At 34.6% G+C, this 23,387-nt stretch overlaps 1 protein-coding gene across 2 annotated transcripts; it reads left to right on the forward strand.

Moving 5' to 3' along the window:
• The first annotated feature begins 5,512 nt into the window (after positions 1–5,512).
• Positions 5,513–10,993, forward strand: LOC111401409 (auxin response factor 2B). 2 transcript variants are annotated; one of them, XR_002704005.1, is made up of 15 exons: positions 5,513–5,862; positions 5,938–6,053; positions 6,413–6,508; positions 6,683–6,739; positions 6,834–6,989; positions 7,071–7,155; positions 7,570–7,660; positions 7,742–7,906; positions 8,406–8,525; positions 8,629–8,704; positions 8,800–8,971; positions 9,069–10,006; positions 10,110–10,300; positions 10,396–10,636; positions 10,735–10,993. XR_002704005.1 is itself a non-coding variant. In XM_023029132.1 (15 exons), the coding sequence occupies exons 1-14, from the start codon at positions 5,790–5,792 to the stop codon at positions 10,568–10,570; spliced, it is 2,511 nt and encodes an 836-aa protein (XP_022884900.1). In that variant the 5' UTR covers positions 5,514–5,789; the 3' UTR covers positions 10,571–10,584; positions 10,735–10,993. The 2 variants fall into 2 exon arrangements, 1 of the variants encoding a protein (XP_022884900.1); XM_023029132.1 differs by having other exon boundaries at positions 5,514–5,862; positions 10,396–10,584.
• Positions 10,994–23,387: the final 12,394 nt, after the last annotated feature.

Here is a 23,387-nt window from a genome sequence, read left to right on the forward strand (position 1 = left end):
TACACGTGAAATAGATGAAATGCAAGTAGCTATAATGTTAATAGTGGTGAAAATCACGCCAATGATAATGTTGCTAGACATGTGGGTAGTGATCATAAGGTACATGCAATGAAAGTTAATGTGGATACTAAAACTGATGGAGATGCTAATGTCAGGACAAAACATCAGGAGGGTGGTGAAGGGGATCATAATGCATCCATTGTTGGTGCTACTTTGGGAAATACAATGGATGAACTTGCATTTGATGTAGTTGATGCTAATTTAAGGATACAATGGATGATCCTGCAATAGGTAAACAATGCAGTTGATGAAATTTTGGGAGATGCAATGGGTAAATTTGCAGTTGATAAAACTTGGAACCTGTAGTAGATTAAAACCTGAACCTGCAATGGATGTTGAAGTTATAGTGGAAGATACATGGGAGGCTATGGTGCATCTTAATGATAATGCACTAGCTGTTGAAAACACTGTGGTGGATGAACGTACTAATGATAGAGAACATGTGGTGCCTTTTGCTGAAAATGTATCATATGTTCAAGAACCTGTTATTTTTCCCGCTAAACATGATGGGGACTATGACTTTGAAGAAGGACACTTGGAGGACCTTGGTGATCCAGAATACGAGCAGGAACAAAATGTAGATACAAATGACAGTGAAGAATATGCGTTCTTCAGGTTGACCGAACTTATTAATATTGGTGATGAAAATCAAGGCAATGCAAGTGTTGAAGATGGTGATGGATCAGACTATGACGACTCAAATGATCTAATTTGCTTTCCAAGTGACCGTGAAGAAGAGGGTTCTTGCAACTGATATGCAAGATCTAAAATTCCAGATAAATATCGATCTTTTCCACTTCTTTCATATCTTATTATGTATTAATGGTATGACATCGACATTTGACATGTTCTATTCCATACAGGCATGAAAATTGACAACTTAAAGATGCTGAAGGATGCAATGGCACAATATTCAAAGAAAAATGCAAGGAGATTGATATGTGAAAAAAGAAGGAACCAGACTAAGGATGAGGCGTGGCAAAACAAAAGTTTCAGGATTAACACCTTCAGCGATGAACATACATGCACAATGGTGTGGTAGAACAAATGAGTGAATGTTGGGTACTTGGCAAAGAAATACATACATAACTTCAAATTAGATCCAAAACTGTCCATAAGCAGTTTCATTGAGACAGCGAAGAAAGATTGAATGTATGAGATATCAAAGCATCAATTTTATAATATAAGAGCAAAATGTTTAGAAGTTATCAATGGTTTTGTAGCTGAGTAGTACAAGATACTGTAGGCTATGGTGAAGAGCTCAAACAAACAAATCCTAGTAGCACAATTCAAATTGAAGGTTTAGGACCTACATTTAAAATATGTTACATATACTCGAGGGCTAGCAAAGAAGGTTTTACGTCTGGGTGGTGTATGCCTAGATTGATTTGGATGGATGCTTCCTAAAAAATGACAAGGTGTACAAATGCAGTTGGTATTGATGGAGATAATTTCATGATCCCTATTGCATGGGCTATAATAGATGTTGAGAGCAAAAGAAATTGGGAATGATTTATAAAAATTCTAATAGCTAACGTTTGGATGTATAATAGCAAGGCTTGGACTTTCATTTTTACAAATAAAGAATTTGGTAAACTCTATTAATCTCTTCTACAAAGGCACTGAGCATAGGTGTTGTGCAAGATATTTGTACAATAACTTCACTTTGACATGTAAATGCTTCACTTTGAAAAGTTTGCTTCGGTATGCAGCTAGTATAGCAACTGTGCCAGATTAGAAGAGTGTAATGAATAAAATGAAAGAAGTGAATGAAAAGCCTTCAAGTGGTTCAATGAGAAACCAACATCACAGTGGACCAGATCACATTTTTAGGAGCATAGTAGGTATGACATTCTACTTAATAACTTATATGAGGCATTCAATTCTTCCATTCTCGTTGCAAGAGAAATGCCATAATGAGCATGAATACAAAAAGAAAAGGAGCACAAAAAGGGGATCATGCCTTTTGTCCTAGAATTATGACTATAATTGAAAAATTAGAGACAGTTGCAATAAACATGAAGGTAGATTATGCTAGTAGTAAGAAGTTTGAGGCAAGTAATAGAGATGGAATGAGATAAAGTGTAGACTTGACAATTAGGGATAACGATGGGGCGGGTATGGAATGGGTCGGCTTTTTCCACCTTGTGCTGTCGAGTATTTTTGTCATCTATCCCCACCTCCATACCCAGTTAAAGCTGGATGGGACGGGTTGAGGCGGGATTGAGATGGGGTGGGACTAGTCTCCTGCCATGTTTATCTCCCCATTTTATTTTTTTACTTTTATTTTTTATGTCTTTAGTTTGTAAAATTATTACTTTCTTTTTATTCAATTTATTAAAACAACTCATATTCTCTTTAAAAATGATGATAAATATTTTATTTTTGTTTGATAAAAAAATTAAATTTGTAATTAATTTTAAATGGGATGGGTAGCTGGGCGAGGATTATGATTCCCATACCCACTTCGATGCAATGACCCTTACCTTGTACACGCATCCATTTATCCAGTTAGGAGGGTAATTCCTGTCCATTTGGGGCGAGCTCTGCGAGTATTGGGTTGAATGAGTTTTTGTGGCATCCCTATTGGCACGAAGGAAATGTGCATATAGAAAGGGGCAACTTACTAGCATTCCATGTGTTTATGCAATCTCTGGTATGATTTCTAGGAACATTGGCATAAATGAATGCATTGATACATGCTACACCAAAGAAGCTTATCTAAGGATATATAGGCTTATCACCTAATTATCGTCAAGTCCTAAGTTATGGCTAATACTTGGTAGACATCATCTTGATCTACCCATGAAAAAGAAACAGGTAGGCAACCGAAGAAGATGAGAAGAAGTCCCAAATTGGGTCACCTGCGGGTACAAAAATTGCAACAACGGGTATAAAAATAATGTGTAGAAGATGTGGAGGAACATGCCATAACAAGAGAATATGCACAACCTCCTTGCATACAGGTGCAAGTTCCTAGCTAGGTTCGAAAGTAGATACATCTCAACAATCACCGCCAACAACATCACAAGGCAAGAGAGAAGTATCTACATCCAATGAGGCTCAGGCACAGGCAAAGAAGAAAAATGGCGAGGAAAAAAGAAGTTAGCTTTTAATCAAAATCTATTGAAATGTTAGACTATTTTTGCAATGTCCATGATCTTTTGTAAGGGCAACTTAATAACGATTTTTTGTATAGTCTTGAAATGCAATTTTGATGATGTATATTCCAATTGAGAATGAAAAGGATATTCAGCATTCTAATACTATAATTCACTGTAATACTTTTGACTTTGTGTTGTACATTTTGGAAATGAATCTGGCTTGAAAATGGTCATAATTAGTTTGAACATTGTCTAAAAATTTAATATAAGGGTAAGGACCCGATATACAACTCATTAAAAGGTTTGGGACTTTGCTACCATCTCCAAAACGTTTTCCAAACATGATTTTCCCTTTTTATTTCCGAATCATTTATTTTCAACAAAGAAGAGGAAAATTAGAGAAAGAAAACGTCAAAGCACTGCTAAATAATAGCATATTTTATAAGTAGAAAATACTCGAAAATAAGTTACAAAAGCAGATATCACATGATTGTTGTTTCTCAGAGAACCCTAATCATAACACAAAAATTAATATTTTAGCTCAAACCAAACCCAAATTTACCCATTTCACAAAAACTTCACATACAAATCCAATTAGCTAAGTCTTCCATGCACTACGACTTTTTGAATGAAGGGTGTTTATTTCAGTTTTTATCTCTCTCCTAACCCGTAGAAGTCCAGAGATCAAAGCACTGGCTTACAGGAAGTCGTACTAGAGAGATTAGATTCTAATTATAACCGCCAGGGCACTCCACTATAAAAATGACAGATCAGCTCATTTGATCTCTCACACATTTTTAGGTCATACTAGTCGAAGAAATTACATCTACCACTACCAGCATCCTGACATCGTGGGCAATTGATAAACTTTCTTCTTGGGTTCAAATTCGTCCATGAAGTCTTCATCTCCAAAGGGAACCCACATTTTTCAAACATTCATCTCAATCTCCATTTCGAAAAGCTTTTGACAATTATTGGAAGAGAGAAAGGAGAGAATAAATATCCAATGAAATGGAAGGAAAATGTACAGTTATTTGAACTGTATGAAAGGAAAAATAATGTATGGATAAAATTGCCCCCTACTTAAAATTGTCAATATATCTCTTTTTTTATTTAATTTTCGAGGTCAACTGACGGTGTTTTGAAAGTTTCCGTCCAGATGGACTCCATCTGCATAAATATGAAAAGTTAAGAACCTCCACTGATACAAAATGATGGTTAAGGTAAAGACTAGGAAAAATGGAAAGATTAGGGACATTGTGCAATTTTCCCTAAAAATATATAGTTAATTGTTGACATTGATTTGCATTGAAATTTGAATTTGAATTTGAATTTGAATTTATATCAATGGGGGTCATAATATAAATATAAATAGGGGCATGTGCAAAAATGTACAATTTTATATATGTTAATTAAAAAATGTCAACTTTTGATAATCTTTGCAAAATGGCCAAATTTGATACCAAATTCTCTATTTTACCTTAATGAAAGAATAAATAATTTCATATTGCACATATCAAATCACAATTAATGTTAGACACAGAAATATCGAGAACAACATTTAAAGTGTAGAAAAATGTCATGTTTGGAATGAAATGTCATTCTAGATATTTAATATGTTAAGAACATTTAATATTGTGATTTGACATGTGTACTTTTGAAATATAAACGGATTCAAATATCAAGAACAACAATTGAAATGTTGATAATATCATTTTAATATAGCTTCTCAGAAGTTATTTAGGGGTACTCTTGTCCAAATAATTGTAAAAATGGACATTGAAAAATTTTAGACATTTTTACAAATAATTATATCAAAATGGATATTTTTAGTAATTTCCTTATATAAATATGTAATCATATCGTATGTTTGGTACGTCAGGCAAGTTAGAATCAGATATGACCCCACTTCACTGTTGATTTATCAACCTCCAAAACATGCTTTGGAATTGGACCGGGTATAGCCGGTTTCTTGGCTCGGCTACAAAATTGACCGCTGTTGAAATGATAATTACTAATTTGGCTCCTCGGAGCATAGTCCAGTGGTGTAAAGGATAGGAGTGAGATTATCTCACACCTTGCTGACAGTCGCAGTGTGGGGGTTCGATTCCTGAAATATGAAATTGGACTCCTTATAAGCGCAGTATGCAGACAGCTCTTATTCCCTGACCTATTGGGGCACATCTCGCTATTTACCTTCCTCACAAAACTCTAGAAGCGGGACAATGGGGCCCTCAAGCTTGAGGTTCAGCCTCTTTTTTTTTTTTTTTAATACTAATTTGCACCCTATTCTGGTCCCTCCGCTGGTCGACGACCCCACAATCTGTCTCTATGTCCCCCGCCAACCCCACTCCTTTTCTCTCTCATCAGCTAAAGCTATTAGGCTACAATACTAACCCAATGCTTCAAGATATCCTCGCAATATTGTAGAATAAACCCATAAAAAGTCTTGCAAAATTTTGTGCCGATTCATACAAGATTTTCTTTTGACCCATATATAGTTTAAGAGGCTGATGTCTTGATTTTTCTGGTTTTTGAGGTTGCTTTTATGGTGTTGTGTCTACTGTTGATTGCTTGTGTGGGTTTGGAGATGTGAGATCTGTGCTGAAAAAAGTACGTAAAGAAATGGCTGAGGTCTCGAATATGGGTTACACGGAGCCCGTGATAGCAGAAATGGGAATTTCAGGCATCGGAAAAGGTAATTCCGGTGATCATTTCGAATATTTTGATTTTCTTTTCTGGGTTCTAATTTGTTTTTGGGTTTTTTGGTCAGTGGATGCTGAGACAGCGTTATACACGGAGCTATGGAAAGCTTGTGCTGGTCCTTTAGTCACTGTGCCTCGGGAAAATGAGCTCGTTTTCTATTTCCCTCAGGGTCACATAGAACAGGTTTTTCTTTTTCTCGAATTGTTGTGATTTTTAGTCGTATTTTTTGCATATCTATGATGAGCTATTTTTTATCCCCTAAGCTCAGATTCATCAAAGTTAGATCACAATTCTCAATTTTATTTCGAGTTTGGTTTTTGTACATAAACACGATCATTTAATGTTGAAACTTAATTTCGTTTTCAAGTATTTCAAAGAATACGATTTATTCATGTATTAATTACGCGGGAAGCACTGAAGATATTTCTGGGTAGTTAATTTCTGGGTTTTACATTTATTATTATTATTTTTAATTAGTTTTTGTATTTATGATAATTTTCAATATAATTTCATGCATAAAATTTGTGGATTTTGCCAAATAGGTGGAGGCATCAACTAATCAAAGTGCAGACCAGCAGATGCCTGTGTATAATCTTCCTCCGAAGATCCTTTGCCGTGTGGTTAATGTTTTACTGAAGGTAATTTCACTGTTGGAGATTCAAGCTTTTAATTTTTAATACCATCTATAAGTTTTTGGGGATTGTTTATAGATCCTTTACCGAACTATAATTTATATAATCATTTTCCTTTTTCAAGTTGTAGTCTGCTATATGTTTTGATTTGGTTTTTTTGTTTGTATTGTTGTCTAAAAGGCTGAACCAGACACAGATGAGGTATTTGCGCATGTGATTTTGATGCCAGAACCTTATGTAAGTGCAATCATGGTGGATATGCTTTATCTAGTAATTTTCGTAATTGCAAAGGGAATTTTTTTTTTCTTACTTGATGATATTTGTGTTGCAGCAAGATGAGAATGCTGTGAAGAAGGAGCCTCTGCCGCCCACACCTCCATGTTTTCATGTCCATTCTTTCTGCAAGACTCTAACTGCCTCTGATACAAGCACTCATGGTGGATTCTCGGTTCTGAGACGGCATGCAGATGAATGTCTACCCCCACTGGTTAGGACTGTTTACTTGAAGTCTATTGTGTCATTTTGCTGGGATTTAGGGTCTTAATGATGAACCCCATTTCTTTGACAGGACATGTCACTTCAACCTCCAACTCAGGAACTAGTAGCCAAAGACTTGCACGGAAATGAGTGGAGGTTTCGGCATATTTTTCGTGGTATGGTTGCAAACTTTCAATTTCTGCTTCCGCTTGTGCTTTTGATGAGCCTTTCTTATGATTTGAATCAACTTGTATTGGGTACAGAGATGGGAAGTTTGTTTTGACTACTACAATTTTGACTGGATTTTTGGACATTTCCTCGCCTGGGGGTGGGGGGGTTTGGAGAGTAGAGAAGACTTGGAAATTTCAACTTCTTTTCTGGTCAATGGTCTAATTTATGTTTTTTCTAATTGGAAGTGCCTTTCACAGTAGTGTGGTGTAGCTGTGTAGTTGGTTTTTTTTTTTTTTTTGAGTTGATTCTTATGTTGTTATTCAATGCACTTCTCTTCTTAGGACATTTAATGGCGATTTGTCCACAGATTCTGACATGAGTTTTGACTTGTAATATTTGATTAATCTTTTGAATTCCAGGTCAACCACGGAGGCACCTCCTTCAGAGTGGTTGGAGTGTTTTTGTTAGTTCTAAGAGGCTTGTTGCTGGCGACGCCTTCATATTTCTAAGGTGGTGCTATATTATATATTCACATCTTTTGTTTTATGCAAATAGTTTCTATTATTAAACAAGTATACATGGAACTTACAGAGGTGAGAATGGGGAGCTTCGTGTTGGAGTTAGGCGTGCGATGAGACAAGAAGGAAATGCTCCGTCGTCCGTCATATCATGTCATAGCATGCATCTTGGTGTGCTGGCAACAGCTATGCATGCCATTCAGACAAAAACAATATTCACAGTATATTACAAGCCTAGGTATGTCATTTGTTACACTGCAAAAATATTGATTGTCTTATGTATACATTGAATCACGGGGTGGTGGCTGTTATTTTTTGGCGGTTTGACTACATTTTTTTATGGAACTTCTATTCCTTTGTCCACGTTTCTTATTAATGTTTGAAATCAATCCTTTCAATTTTTCCAATTTACTCTGTAATCATTAACACTATTGTTGAAGAATGAAAAAAGGAATGAAAGAAGAGAGCTATTATTTACTAACTTTCTTGTTACTTCCACATTCCTTGGGAATACGTGATTTTTTACACTTGCATTTCTGCATAATGTAAACATGAATCTGCTGCTGTCAAAGAAGCATGTGATATACATTTCTGTATTGAAATTGTCTGACTAAAACTCTGCACCTTTACTAACATATAAATGTATCAAGCCAAGTGAACGCTAATAAACGATGGACAGATTGCACGTGTTTTTGCCTGTGTTATATCCTCCCTAACGTCCTACCTCTGTTTCACAGGACGAGCCCATCCGAGTTCATTGTGCCGTTTGATCAGTACATGGAGTCTGTGAAAAACAATTATTTAATAGGAATGAAGTTTAAAATGAGATTTGAAGGTGAAGAAGCTCCAGAGCAGAGGTATGACGCCTTTAATCTTCTGAAGCACATTTTGTAACTTTCGGAGTGAATCATGAGAATAGTTTTTATATTTTGATTTTCAAGAATCCATAAAACTTTGTAGGTTTACTGGAACAATAGTTGGTATTGAAGCATCTGATTCAAGAAGGTGGCCACAATCGAAATGGAGATGTCTAAAGGTACTACATCTTATATTTGACTACTCACACTTTATGCTTTCAATTATTTATTTATTTTTCCTCATGATGAAAATTTTTCTTAATGTTACTTTAAGGTGCGTTGGGATGAAATGTCCACAATATCTCGACCAGAGAGGGTTTCTCCTTGGGAAATAGAACCTTCTCTTTCTCCTCCTGCCCTTAATCCACTTCCTGTGCCCAGACCAAAACGACCTCGATCAAATGTCTTGCCCGTTTCCTCGGACTCTTCTGTCCTTACCAGGGAAAGTACGTTTGTTCTTTCTGTCTGCCTAAGGTTTTGTTAGTAGTTTTAGTATTTTACTTCCGACTTACTCATGTCTGTTTGAAATGTAATATGATGTAGGTTCAGCTAAGATGACTGTAGACCCTTCACCAGCCAGTGGGTTTCCAATGGTCTTCCAAGGTCAAGAATTGTCAATCTTGAAAGGCACTTTTTCAGAGAGCAATGAATCAGATTCTTCCGAAAAGCCAATGTTGTGGCCACCTTCATCAGATGAAGAAAAGATTGAGCATGTTTCCTCTTCAAGAAGATATGGGTCGGATAAGTGGTTGCCTTTAGGAAGGCCAGAGTCGTCATTCACAGATCTTTTATCAGGTTTTGGATCACAATATAATTTGTCCCGTGAGTTCTCTTTGCCTTCAGGTAATACTGCAGTTTCCAAGCAACAAGTAGAAGAGCGTGAAGAGAAGTTCTGCTTAATTGGAAATGCATGGTCTATGATACCTTCTTGTCTCTCGCTTAATTTGATGGATACTGGTATGAAAACTCATGGACAAGGTCCTGATGCTTCGTATCACACACAAGGGGATATTAGATGCAGTGGTGGATTGAGAGAATATTCTATGCTTCCTGATCACAGAGATGGCAATAAGCATGTAAATTGGTTGATGCCTCCACCAAATTCACCGTATCTTCAAATAACTCCTGGTCAATCTAGAGAACTGCAGCCAAATTCTGTATTTGCACAACGTGACACCACAAAACCCAAGGAAGGTAACTGCAAGCTCTTTGGTGTTCCCCTTATAAGTGGCTCTGTTCCAACAGAGCAAGAACTGTTGCACACGAATGCAATGATTGAAACAAGTCGTGTACATGGTGTGATGCATTCTCATCAGTCCCCAGCGTTAGCATCTGATCAGAGGTCTGATCAATCAAAGGGCTTAAAGATGGCAGATAATCCAGTTGCAAGTGAGCAGGATAAACATTTTCAAACTTGCCATCCGCTTGCTAGAGAGAGGGAAGGCAAAGGTGTTTCTGGTTCAACAAGGAGTTGCACCAAGGTTTTCATCTGGGACTTTGCTATATTTTTCTTTTCATTGACACTTATTATTTGTTTGTTCTCAATACAATTGACTCTAATAGTCCAAATCGTTGTCATTTCAGGTTCATAAGCAGGGGGCTGCCCTTGGTAGGTCAGTTGATCTTGCCAAGTTCAACAACTATGATGAACTGACTGCTGATTTGGATAATATCTTTGAATTTAATGGTGAACTCAAGGCTCCAAATAAGAATTGGCTTGTAGTTTATACTGATGACGAAGATGATATGATGCTTGTTGGAGATGACCCGTGGGAGTAAGAAATACTTTCACTTGTCTCGATTGCCTTAATTCTATTTATAGTGCTTCTTTATGTTGTGTTATTAACTAGTTCCTGTTCCTTTTTAACAGAGAATTCTGTAGCATGGTTCATAAGATCCTAATCTGTACGAAAGATGAGGTCCAACGGATGAACTGGGGCACCATAAATTCACGAGAGGAAATTTCATCAGTTGCAGGAGGCTTGGATGCTAAAGAAACGAAGAATTTGCAAGTTGCTCAAGGCTCAAGCCCAGAGAATTACTAACAATCCTCGTTTATGTAAAGTCATTTTTCTTTGCTGCCACTGCCTTTTTTGCTTCATCTTTTGGGGGTGCCTATTTTCAACTATATACTGAATTCTTGAAATTGAATATATTATTTGAAAAGATTAACTCCATGGCTGCTAATTTTGGTTCTTCAATCTTACAGGTATGTTGTCCATCTAGCAGATGAATTTTGGGTACATGAATATGAAGTTCCATTAAACTCTGGAAGGTTGAACTTCTTGATTTTGCAATTTTGTTATATTTTTCCCAGGGCCAACATGAGGTGCCTGGTATTTTGTGCATAATATACGTATGAGCAATGAACATGCATCCACCTTGTTCGACCTTTTGTACCCGAACTTCTCTGATATCTCCAGCATTAATTTAAGCAAGAAGTTGAATACATATATGGGTTTCGTGCATTTATTTTGAGCCTTTGATTGCAACTGTGATCCATTTTTTGGATTTGAAAATGTTAGGCACCATGGATGGCTATATCTTTAGGGAATAATCTTTACTAAACAAGTTTGGTTCGGGTTTTTGGTGGATTACTTCTAAACTTCAACTAGTTTTGGTGGTTCTTGAAAAACAATTTTGGGCACTCTTGGTACCGTTATAAAATCTTTGTAATTGCTGGTTTGCTTGTCCTCTTGAGCAATGTAAAACTCGGATCGGACATTGATCCGAAAATTTAAAAGGTTGAGGGAAAAATATAAAACTACTTTACCTGAAAAATACCATTTCACAAAAGGGTCAAATCGGGTTTGAACCAGGGTTGAACCAAATAGCTAAAACAATAAACAAAAATAGATAATAATGTAATATTTTTAATTGAAATATTTGAACTTTTTAATTTTTTATTAATTAAAATAAGATAAAAAATAATTAATTACCTCTAAAATAATAAATTAAAAATGAAAGGATGAGGGAAGTAGCAAACGTCAATGACTACAAAAATAGTTAATGTTTACGAGCATATTGTAAGTGCAGTTTGTTGGGACTATCAGTCCAATAATCGAGAAACCAACATAATTTCTCTGTGATCGTCCCATTTATCTCCATAAAACTTGAATACACCACACCGACTCCTTCTATTCAGTACTTAACAAATTCTGGAACAATGAATTTGAGAGAAGTTGTAAAATGAAATGAATTTGAGAGAAGTTGTAAAATGAACTTCTTCATTATTTTGATCTGCCTTTACAATCATATATATAGACCTCAGCTCACGAGCAACAGAACTAACAGAAACTAACTAAAATGGAAATTGAACTACTCTAACTAACAACAGAAGATTAACTGTCTGCCACGTCAATTAAGTAACCGACTAATACAATAGAATCAAAGCTATCTATATATTCAAGACACCTCCTCAAGGTGGAAGGTGGATATTAAGAACATTCATCTTGCTTAACAGTGTTTTAAACCTTATTCCTCCAATTGCCTTGGTTAACATGTCTGCAATAGGATCTTTAGTACACGGGTGCATAATCCTGATTTTTCCCTCTTGTATCTTTTCTCTGACCACATGACAATCCAGCTCAATGTGTTTTGTTCTCTCATGATAAACCTGATTTTCGACAATGTGCATGGCCGCTTGATTGTCACAGAACAACAACGGTGGTTTCTTATGCTCAATTCCCAAATCAGTATGTATTGAAGCCAAGTTAGTTCATATACTGCAGCTACCATAGCCCTGTATTCAGCTTCCGCTGATGACCTAGACACGGTGCTTTGCTTCTTTGAACGCCATGAAATTAAGGAATTGCCTAAAAACACACAATACCCTGAGATTGATCTCCAAGTGTCTAAACATGCAGCCCAGTCTGCATCACAAAAGCCCTTAAGCTGAATCTCTGAATCCTTCTCAAAGAATAATCCCCGTCCTACAGTTCCCATGAGATACCTCGAGACATGCAAAGCAGCATCAAGGTGTGGTTGTCTAGGTGCATCAACAAACTGGCTAAGAATCTGTACTGGGTAAGCAAGATCTGGTCTAGTAATGTTCAGGTAGAGAAGCCTGCCTACTAGTCTTCTGTATGTGCTAGCATCAGTGATCGACTCACCATCAGATTTGGCAAGTTTCAAATTCTGTTGCATAGGTGTCTTGGCAGGTTTAGCACCTAAGTAGCCTGTATCCTCCAAGATCTCTAGTGCATATTTCCTCTGGCAAATGGAAATCCCAACGTTGTTTCTAGCCACTTCCAAACCCAAGAAAACCTTTAGATTCCTAGGTCCTTTGGCTTGAATTGTTGGTCCAAGACTTTCTTAAACCGATCAATATAAGTAATGTCATTTCCAGCAATGATGATATCATCAACGTAGACCAATAAAATGGTAGGTGGGCAACCATTAATCTTAACAAACAATGAGGGGTCTGACTGTGATTGAGTGAATCCTTGAGAAATAATGAAATTGGACAACTTGTTAAACTATTGCCTTGAGGCTTGTTTAAGGCCATAAATGGACTTGTTGAGCTTGCATACAAGTTTCTCACCATTGGCCCCCTGTTGCTCATACCCTGGAGGCATGCGCATGTACACCTCTTCTTCCAAATCTCCATGTAGAAAAGCATTGTTCACATCAAGTTGAAACAAATGCCATTGCTGAATTGCAACCATTACTAAGAGAGCTTTAACTGTGACCAATTTTGCCACTGGGGAGAACGTTTCTTGGTAATCCAATCCAACTTGTTGCGTGAATCCTTTTGCAACTAAGCGTGCTTTCTTTCTCTCTTCACTACCATCTGCCCTGTATTTAATTTTATAGACCCATTTGCAATCAATAGGGGTCTTATGTGGGGGCATAGTTGTCAATGTCCAAGTATTATTAGCAACCAAGGCTTGGAACTTAGCATCCATTGCTGCACACCAATTTGGACTCTTGGAGGCTTGGTCAAAATTTTTGGCTCAGAAGAGAAAGAGATGGACATCACATAAGCCTTATGAGCAGAGGATAAATGATCATATCCAAAATATTTTGAAATATCATATTGTTTACCACTTTCATGTGGGACACTTTTCTTGGAATCAGATTGGAGCTGGAGATGATTGGTCTCTATCAAGTTGCAATGATATTGATCAAGATATGAGGATAGTCTATGGGTTCTTGTAGATCTTCGAGGTGGAGATATGAGATAGGTGATGGTGTGAGAAAGTTTTGCATGTGGAGATTGCACTGCAGAATCTGCTTGAGGAAGTTCTGCAGGTGAAGGTTGTATTGCAGGTGATAAAACAGGAGAATGAGTTGTAGTGGAATTAGGAGAATAAGGAAAGTCTGTTGTGGTAGGTGTTGAGGAATGTTGAATTGGAATGCTGTTGTTCAGGAAAAGGGGTGAATGTTCAGGAGTAGTAGGAATTTGCAATGGTATACTATGGAATGGAAAAATGGATTCATGAAAGACCACATTCCTTGAAATGATACAGGTTTGAGTGGTCAAGTTGAAAAGTTTATATGCTTTCATTCCATTATGATAACCAAGGAAGATGCAGGCATTAGCCTTGGGGTCAAACTTCAAGTTGGGGCCTCAGCATAGAGATGATCTGTTGACATTGGTTAGGGGATATAGTAATATTGCTAATTCTTCCCAAAGCCCTTTCAATCTGTTGAACTAAGAACTGAGAGATCCATTGTTCTGTGAAATAGAAGAAATCGATTTCTGCAATTGATAAATGCGAGGGCCATTACTCTGATTGTATCTGTCATGAAGCTCAAGCCAAATTTCCCTAGCCGAGTCTTTATGCACGACACTAGGATATAGTTCTTTGGGGATTGAATTAATTATCCATGAAGATACCACATGATTACATCTTCTCCATGGAACGTAAAGTGGATCATTAAGATCTGGCTTGGAGATCGAGCCGTCAATGAAGCCTTCTTTATTCTTGACACTCAAGGCCATGGTTATTGCTCAACTCCAAGTGGAGTAGTTTTCGTCGGAAAGAACGATAGAGATGAGCTATGTACCAGTATTCTCGCCATAGTGAAGGTAGTATGGACTATTAGGATCGTCCATGACTCGAGAGCTGATCTGTGTAGGAATTGTAGAGGAACCAGTAGGATTCTCCGGCGGAATTGCAGATCGCGAGTTGGAGATTGGAGTGACTCCAGGAATTGCAATGTCTACGTGAAATTCAGAAGTAACCTGATGACCGTCTGCCATGACTGGAAGCGGAAGCTAAACAAAAAGCTCTGATACCATAACAAATTCTGGAACAATGAATTTGAGAGAAGTTGTAAAATGAACTTCTTCATTATTTTGATCTGCCTTTACAATCATATATATAGATCTCAGCTCACGAGCAACAGAACTAACAGAAACTAACTAAAATGGAAACTGTACTACTCTAACTAACAACAGAAAATTAACTGCCTGCCACGTCAATTAAGTAACTGACTAATACAATAGAATCAAAGCTATATATTGAAGAGTACTCCTCAACAACAACGCCACAAGAATGCAATTAGTAGAGATCGAAGAAAAGGTAGAAATCCAAATGAAATGCCCATTTAGTTTGATATTTCATTGAAATGCAAAAATTAGACTTTCTTTGACAGAAGAAAATCACAATATGGTACATATTAGAACACATTGTGTCAAAACAATCGAGGTGGGGATTTTGCATATTTGTCACTTTTTCAAAAGGTGCTCAAAAATGTCATTTTTGGGTGCAAAACGTTCAAAATACCCTTGTAAATATCTTTCTGAGTGCATTTATTGCTTGTTAATACATAAATTTGATGCTAATTAATGTCACGATTTGGTAGTTGACATGTATAAGAAAATCCTATGAATCTATCTAATATGTAATAAAGTTGTTAACCAAAAAATAAATAATTAAAATTAGTTCATAACCTTTTGCTATGTAAATGAATGATAATTCCCTAAAAAAATAGAAGTCTTATTATTCTTATTATTATTATTATTATTATTATTATTATTATTTAAAAAAACGTAGAAAAAAGTAATTTTGAATTCATCTTCTGGTCTGAGGGTTGGCATTTATAAATTATTTAATATTTTTAATCTTATGATTTATTAGAATGGAATTGTTAAATACAACATGTTTATATTTATTTACAAATTATTATTCATTCATTTGGATTGATTTCGCCAATTTCTTTGAATGACATCCTCCTCCTTAAAATCTTTTTGGTGATTCCCTATTTAGTGAAGTATTGTGTAAATTCTTTGTGAAGATTTTATCACTTGGTAGTTGAGCATTGATGAACACATTTAATGTTATGAAGAATTTATTCCAATCACACCCATTAAATGATTCCCGTTAGTTGCGAATGGTAAATGCTGTCAGTTTAACTGTAGAACTAGATTGTGAAGACCAACAGTTAAAATATCGAGAATAACAATTTAACTGTCGTTCTCACCGGATTGCTACTGTTTGTATTATTTATTTGTAGTTGTCACTTGCATATCATTAAAGTTTGATATATTAATGTGTTAAATGCTTATTATTGATATCTCAAAATTTTTAGATGAGTAATAATTTAAAATTCATTGTCTTGCATGGGACAATTTGCCCACATAGATGACAAATGGAAGTGGAGAGGAAATAAGACCACTTCAATCGTAGTTTCAAGTAATATCATCCTAGCAAGACTTCTGTTACGATTGATGGAAAAACTTTGTGCTTTGTAATATTGATGGAGAAACTTCGATCATGTGGTGAAAGTAATGCAAAATGTGGCAAACAAAAATGCTATTGAAACTGAAATCTATAATATTGGGGCGGCTCCCATACATGAGAACTCGGATAAATAGAGCAATTTTCTCTGTAAAATTTTGAAATATACCTTAGTATATCATTGTGTAAATTCTTTGTAAAGATTTGATCATTTAGTTGTTGAACCTTAATGAATGTAAATATCAAGAATGTTTTACCATCATACATCTTAAATGCGATTTCGTCACTGTTAAGAAGGACGATTCAAATGTCAATCTCCACATTTTTAGATAGTCGGGGATAAACATTGTAACTTTTCAACTAACATGTTTGCAATTGGTCGGTATAATTTATTCGTATGTGCCTTGTGTAGTATTTAAAGTTCGGAATATTAAACTTATACAAACATTACATGTCAGATAGTTGTAGTGCTTGTCTTGACAATTCGATTTTATGTTCATGATAATTCGTTGTACTACACATTATGTGAAAATTGACTTATGAATTGATATGTACTATACAATAAAACTAATTTTTCACGAGTGAATAGTCCAAATGGTCACTAAATTTTGTAAAAAGTTTTCAAGGGGTCATTGAACTTTAAAAATCACCTAAATGGTCATTGAGCTTTGCAAAAGGTTTCTACGAGGTCATTAAACTTTAAAAATCACCTAAATAATCACTGAACTTTGCAAAAGGTTTCCACGAAATCACTGAGTTCAGTGACCCCATAGAAACCTTTTGCAAAGTTCAATGATAATTTGGATGATTTTTAAAGTTCAATGACCCCTTAAAAACTTTTTACAAAGTTCAGTGACCATTTGGACAATTCACTCAATTTTTCATACATGAACATAAACTACATACATCCACAATGGACATAAATATATTTTCCCAAAAATCCTAAAACTACATATGAACATTAAATTATTTAAAAAATCATTCATTTACATGTCAAAAATAATACATAGCATTTAGTTTAGATAGTTCAAATGTAGATCTCGACAATTTTTCCTTGACTTTCTTGTCAGTTCTGTCTGCTATGCGTTATGTAAATCTACATATATAAAGAAATTACATGTAAATTACAAAATTCAACAACATTAAATCAGCAAATTATTGAGAAATTAAAACAAGATTTTAAGCACCATAATTATTAGAAGCAAGGGAGGGATGTGGAGGGTTATGGTCAAAGTGCGAACAACCTTTGAAGTAGGGACAGCAACTGGGACGTTGGTGGTGGATTCAGCTGGACTTTGAACCATACTAGGTGGAGCTAAGGCGGTGACAATGGGAGAATCGTTTTGTAAACTTGACTTACTAGCCAAAAGCATGATTCCCTTTTCCTTCTTAGTTTTTGGCTTAGATTTTATCCTACTGCCACATAGAATCATACCGAAAAGTTATAAGCTAGAAAATTAAAATAATCAAGCCATAAATTCAAGGTTGATAGTAGACAACAAATTAAACCTGAGTCAGTTTTCTTGAGGGATAATTGGCATGGTGAGTTTTTCATGGGTCGAAGTTTCAAATTTCTCCCTTATTTGGAAAAAAAAAAAAAAATTATTGTCTCAATGCTGGTGGAGCTTTTTTTTTGTAAAAAAAAGAAAAAAAAAAAAAAAAAAACAATGGAGGATGATGATGTGAGGAAGAAGAAGATAATTCCTGAAATGGAGGTAGGTTGTGGGTTTAGTACATGTTAACCTATGGTTGACTTTATTTTTGTGATTATAACAAGCAAGTTGATTTTATTTCTAACAATGAAATTCGAATCTTCATAGCTATTGTTGCAAAGTTGATCAATTGGAGACCAAGAAGATCACTACCAAAAGACTTGCATTGGACGATCAATAAAAATCAAGACGAAAGCCAAACATTCACGAAAAATCACTAGAGAGAAAGAGCTTCAATAGTCAAACATCAAAGATATTAGATTAAGATGTTCAGCATTCATGCGTAAAGTAAAACACTTTAATCTTTAGACAAGCTCAATGAATAATTTTTTATGCACGAGTAAATTATTTTAGAAACTATTTTTCAAAAACTAAGTATTTCAACTCGATATTCAAACTCAATACAATATCACTTACCTTAAAAAATAAAGTGAAAAAATCATTCAAAAACCATTTTGAATTCTAACGCATTGTCCGATTCAGAATGTGAACGTCCGTATTGTTTGTCCGGTTAGTCAGAATTTTCGACCTTTTGTACTCTATAAATACCATCTCATTTTACATTTATTGCAAGACTTTTATGAGCATTTAAGTGATATATTCCTGAGAAAAATTGTTGATCCTCATCAAATCATTTACTTTGAAAAACTTTTGATTGAATTAACCATTGAAAAACATCTTTCTTATCGAAGTTTTTCTCACCTAACACTTGAGTTTCATTCTTTGCCATTTATTGAAGTGTTAGCCTATTTATCTCTTAATGCTTAATTTTTTTATATCATTTATTAAGAGAGAAGTTTCAAAATTGTAAAATCATTCATCTTTAGATTTGTGGGTCATATTGAGGTCCTGAAAAACTCAATATTGTATAAGGACTGTTGTTCATTATTTGTAAGCTACCGAAAGCATTGTAAGAGTTTGGATTGCACCATAAATCAATCAAATTTAATGAAAAGGATTTACTCGTGATGGAGAGCTTGATAAATGATGACATAGACCATCGATTTGGATCGAACATCTACAATTATATCATTTGCACTCTTCCCTTTTATTTATCGCTTTCATATTTGTACTTATTATTTAAATTAATCTATTTAGTCTTCATTTACTTGAATTTAGATTAATTTTTCGAAAAAGTTTTGGAAAACTAATTCACTCACCTCTTCATTAGTTATTCTTAAGCTTTTAGTACATGGGTGTGGGGTAGGGGAGGAGGGGTTTGGTGTGATGTTTTCAACTTTTTGGTACAACTTTTTCAACCAGTTAAATAAAAAATTAATGTTAATATATGTAAGATATTTAAAATTTTTAGAAGGGCAAAAAAATTCAAAAGTGACATTTTTGTCAAATTATTAAAATGTGACATTTCTGTAAATACTAATTCAAAAAGTGACATGAGGTGCAATTTCTTCTAAATTATTTATGGTCCACGTGCATTTTTAATTAATTTGCCAACCTACTTCACTCTCTGGCACATGCCCGGCCGGGGGGGTGGGGGTGGGGGTGGGGTTAGCTTTTTCTCTACTTATTTTTGGAGTGAACTTGAAAAGCATTACTTGTCAAGCTCGTTCAAGGGAGCAAGAACCTCCAATTTTTTTTATGTGAATCAAAATATGGCAGAAAGATTCTGTGTTTATTTCATTTCAGAATACATAGTAACTTCAAGAATAGGAATGCAGAACCCAACGTTCACAAATTGGTTTTAACTATCCGACAAACTAGGCTAGACTTATTCAATAACTAGCACACTTAAATAAAAAAGGAAAATTACTAACTTAAGAAAATAAAAATCCTATCAACTTCCTTTCCCTTAAATTTTAGCCTTGTCCTAAAGGCTAATAGATTGGAAACTGATTTTTAAGGATTTTGTGACTTCCGGTTGCTTCCATTGGTGATGAACCTTGCCAATCTACTAAAACCTAGTGTCTCTTACCCTTCATTCGTCTGTCCAGAATTACTTGTTGCAGAGGAATTAATTTATCTTCAACCTGATCCATTATAGGAAGCTGTGTTAGGAGTATTTGATAACCAATTTTCTTAATTAATAATGAAACATGGAAGGAACACTGGATGCAATTTTGAGGACTCAGGCAATTCCAGCTCATAAGCCACCTTACTAATCCTTCGTAGTTCCTTGAAAGGATAGTAGAATTTTATAGAGAGTTTTCGATCTTGTCTATTGGCTAATGATAATTGTCTACAAGGCTGAAGTTTAGGAAATACTAATCAATTTATGAAATTCCCTCTCCCGATGCTTTAAATCATATATCATTTTCATTCTTGTTTGTGCCTATTTGATGTTGTCTTGAGTAACTTGAATAATAGCTTGGTCATGACTACTGGTACTCTTGCTGTACCAGGGATACAAGACAAAAGAGAACGAGGAGTTCTTCGATATACCACTTTAAAGGAAGTGCTTTTGACATATGAGTGCCAACTTGTGTTGTAGCAAAACTCTGCCTATCTAAGCCATTTAGTCCACTTCTTGGGTTGTGAGCTTTTGAAGCACCTCAAATCCATTTCTAATGTTATGTTTACCACTTTAGTTTGGCAATCTGTTTGATGGTGGTAACGAGAACTGAAGTTGAAATGTGTCCCCTGAAGACGAAATGGTATCTTGCCAAAATAAACCGGTGAACACTGAATCTCAATCACAAGCAATGGAATGAGGCATACCATGCAACTTGAAAATATTATCAAAAAATATTCTGGTACCTTCAATAGCCGTATATTGATGAGACAGAACAATGAAATGGGAAAATTAGAAAAGGGTCAATTACAACAAAAATAGTTCATTTACCATTAGAGGGTGAGAGTCCATCAATGAAATCCATAGATGTCTACCCAAACTTACTTCGGAATTGGAAAAGGTTGAAGAAGTCCTACTGGTGCCATATGTTCTACTTTATTTCTTTGGCATGTGTCATAATTTTTTATACAGTCATTAATACCTTACCTCATACCAACCCAGTAAAAATTCAGATGAGCTCATTACGAAGTCTTGACAAATCCTTCATATGTACTACCATGAAACTGATCAAGTAGTGTAGGAATCAGAGGTGCTCGTGTGAAAGCCACAAGCGTACGGGATCATTGAGAAATAATAATAAAGTGAGTGTGAGTTATTGCCCACGAGAAATAATTTTAATTCTAGTACACTAGTTGCTACTAAGACAATATTTTGTTGTTATTTAAACTAATTCTAAACTAAGGAAGCAATAAAAATGTTTTGTCAAATATGTGAATGATTGTGTTGGATTTCGAATCCCCTATTACCATTTATTTTAATTCTTGATTCGTAATATAGTCAGTTTCATACTTTAGTGACAATAGATAACACTACTGCATTTAATTCTCTTTTCCAAGACAAATTAAGTATATTCTAATCACGATCCGATTCTATTCCTAGATGGAATTCATATGACCAAAATGCATTAAATTATAAATTATAGGTTATCTATGTGATTACATATGTGATAAAGATTATTCCTATTTCTATCTACATATATTAATTTTTTTCGCATTCTAAACTTATTATAAGTCTTCCAACACTACAACAAGTAACTAATTATTCAATTGATGACCAATCAATTAAATAATGCAATGGATATATAAAATCAATCAAGAAAATCAAAAAATAACTAAATTAATGTTCTTATATCAAAACAAATATGCAACAGGGTTCATTATTCACCCGATACAATAGAAAAATTATCTTAACATTCTAATGATTAAATTATACAAGAAATATTGAAAAAACATCACCCGAAAAGAAGAAATAATGAAGAAAGTGAAGAAATCCAATTTTTTGGCCTGAATCTTGAAAATGGATGAATATTCTTCAATAAACTTGTATAATCTGTCTTGATCTTGATACTTAGCCTTGTTCTTCATCTACAAAATCTATAGAAGAGATTTTTAGGTTTTTATGGAGGTTTTTCACATTTTGGATGCGTTTAGGTATATATATGATGTTAAGATATTGCCCTTGTTTGAGCTCCATTTTTTCCAAAAAAATACATTCTTAAACAGTGTTTTGACATTATTTCAACCACACATTCTTCAATAAAATAATATTACACGTAAATCCAAAACTTTTTCTTTTTTTAACCACACATTTCCCATCAATATACTATTCAAAAATTTATTTTCTCTACCAAAATGGGGCTCAAACAAGGACATTGTTTTCATGTAGAATTTCATCAAAATAAGGAAATTGGCTTTCATATAAAATTTGGCCCCCAGAGCGCGCACGCACCATTCAATGATTTTTTTCTCGGTAAATGCATATCAAGGTCGAGGAATTAGTGGCCAACAGCCAGTTTTCCAAAATGGCCTTTGACAAGTGAAAAAAAAAGGCAAAACTATTTAAAACAGTGAAAACCAAAAAAAATGAAGACAAACCCAATTTTACCCCTCACTGCAAGGAAAAGGAAGCAGAAGCCGAGAAGGAAAAGAATTGTAGCACAGTCAACCCAATCACCGACAAATAAGAAAAAAACAGGAGACCCAGTTGGCCATTTCCTTCTGAAGAAGGTAAGAAATTTATACAAAAAAAAATCATGTTTATATTTTTATTTTTGGAAAAAAGTATGATTTTATATATATTTGTTGAGAAATCCTTGTGTAAATGTGGAATTTGGATTGTTATTGCTTGGGAAGGAGTGGAAATCGTCGGAAATGGAGTTTTCCGGTGATCTCCTCGGCCGAAAATGGATGCCAGAGAGCTGGGCACGCCGTCCGGGCGCGCCCAGCAGACCCAGACGCCCAGTTTGTGCCCAGGTGGCCCAGTCAACTGGGTTGCCCAGTTGACTGGGCCGGCCGTTATTTTGGGCCGTGGGTTTTTTTTCCTGTAATTATTGAAATTAATTAAATAATTATTAATGACTTTATATTGTGTTCTCTAATATGTAATTATTTATTTGAATTGCTTAATTTGAATGTATATCATGTATTTAAAATTATTAGTAAATATAAGATGTAAATGTTATATTATTTATCGAAATATTTATTAGTTGCTAATTTAGATTAATTAATTATTTTATATTAAGTAATAGTAAAAAAAATTAAAAGAAATAATATAATATTAAATAATTAATACATCTAAAGAATTTAAAATAATAAAAATAAGCAATTAAATTTCAAAAGTTAATTAGCAAAAAAATTAATTTTTTGAAAAGCAATTAAAATAAATTTGTAAATATGAAATAAGCATTATGCCTAAAGAATTAAAATTAGTATTTAAACATTCATTAAAATTAAAAAACTAAATTAAGTGTTAGAAAAATAATTAAAATATTAAAATAAGCCTTTAAAAATAAGTGTTACTGAATTAATTTTAAAAAATGAAATATTAAATAAGATATATATAAAGAATTAAAATACATAATTAAACATTTGTAAATAATTAAAATAAGTTTTAAAACTTCATTAAAAATAAATAACTAAATTAACTGTTAGAA

Source organism: Olea europaea, chromosome 10 (assembly GCF_002742605.1).
Source record: "Olea europaea var. sylvestris chromosome 10, O_europaea_v1, whole genome shotgun sequence".
NCBI lineage: Eukaryota > Viridiplantae > Streptophyta > Magnoliopsida > Lamiales > Oleaceae > Olea > Olea europaea.

Excerpts from the sequence above, each read along its gene's own strand:
- LOC111401409 (XM_023029132.1), top strand. The coding sequence starts at position 5,790 with ATGGCTGAGGTCTCGAATATGGGTTACACGGAGCCCGTGATAGCAGAA. Across the intron at positions 6,054-6,412 it reads CTCAGGGTCACATAGAACAG|GTGGAGGCATCAACTAATCA; the intron begins GTTTTTCTTTTT and ends TTTGCCAAATAG. Across the intron at positions 8,972-9,068 it reads TTCTGTCCTTACCAGGGAAA|GTTCAGCTAAGATGACTGTA; the intron begins GTACGTTTGTTC and ends AATATGATGTAG.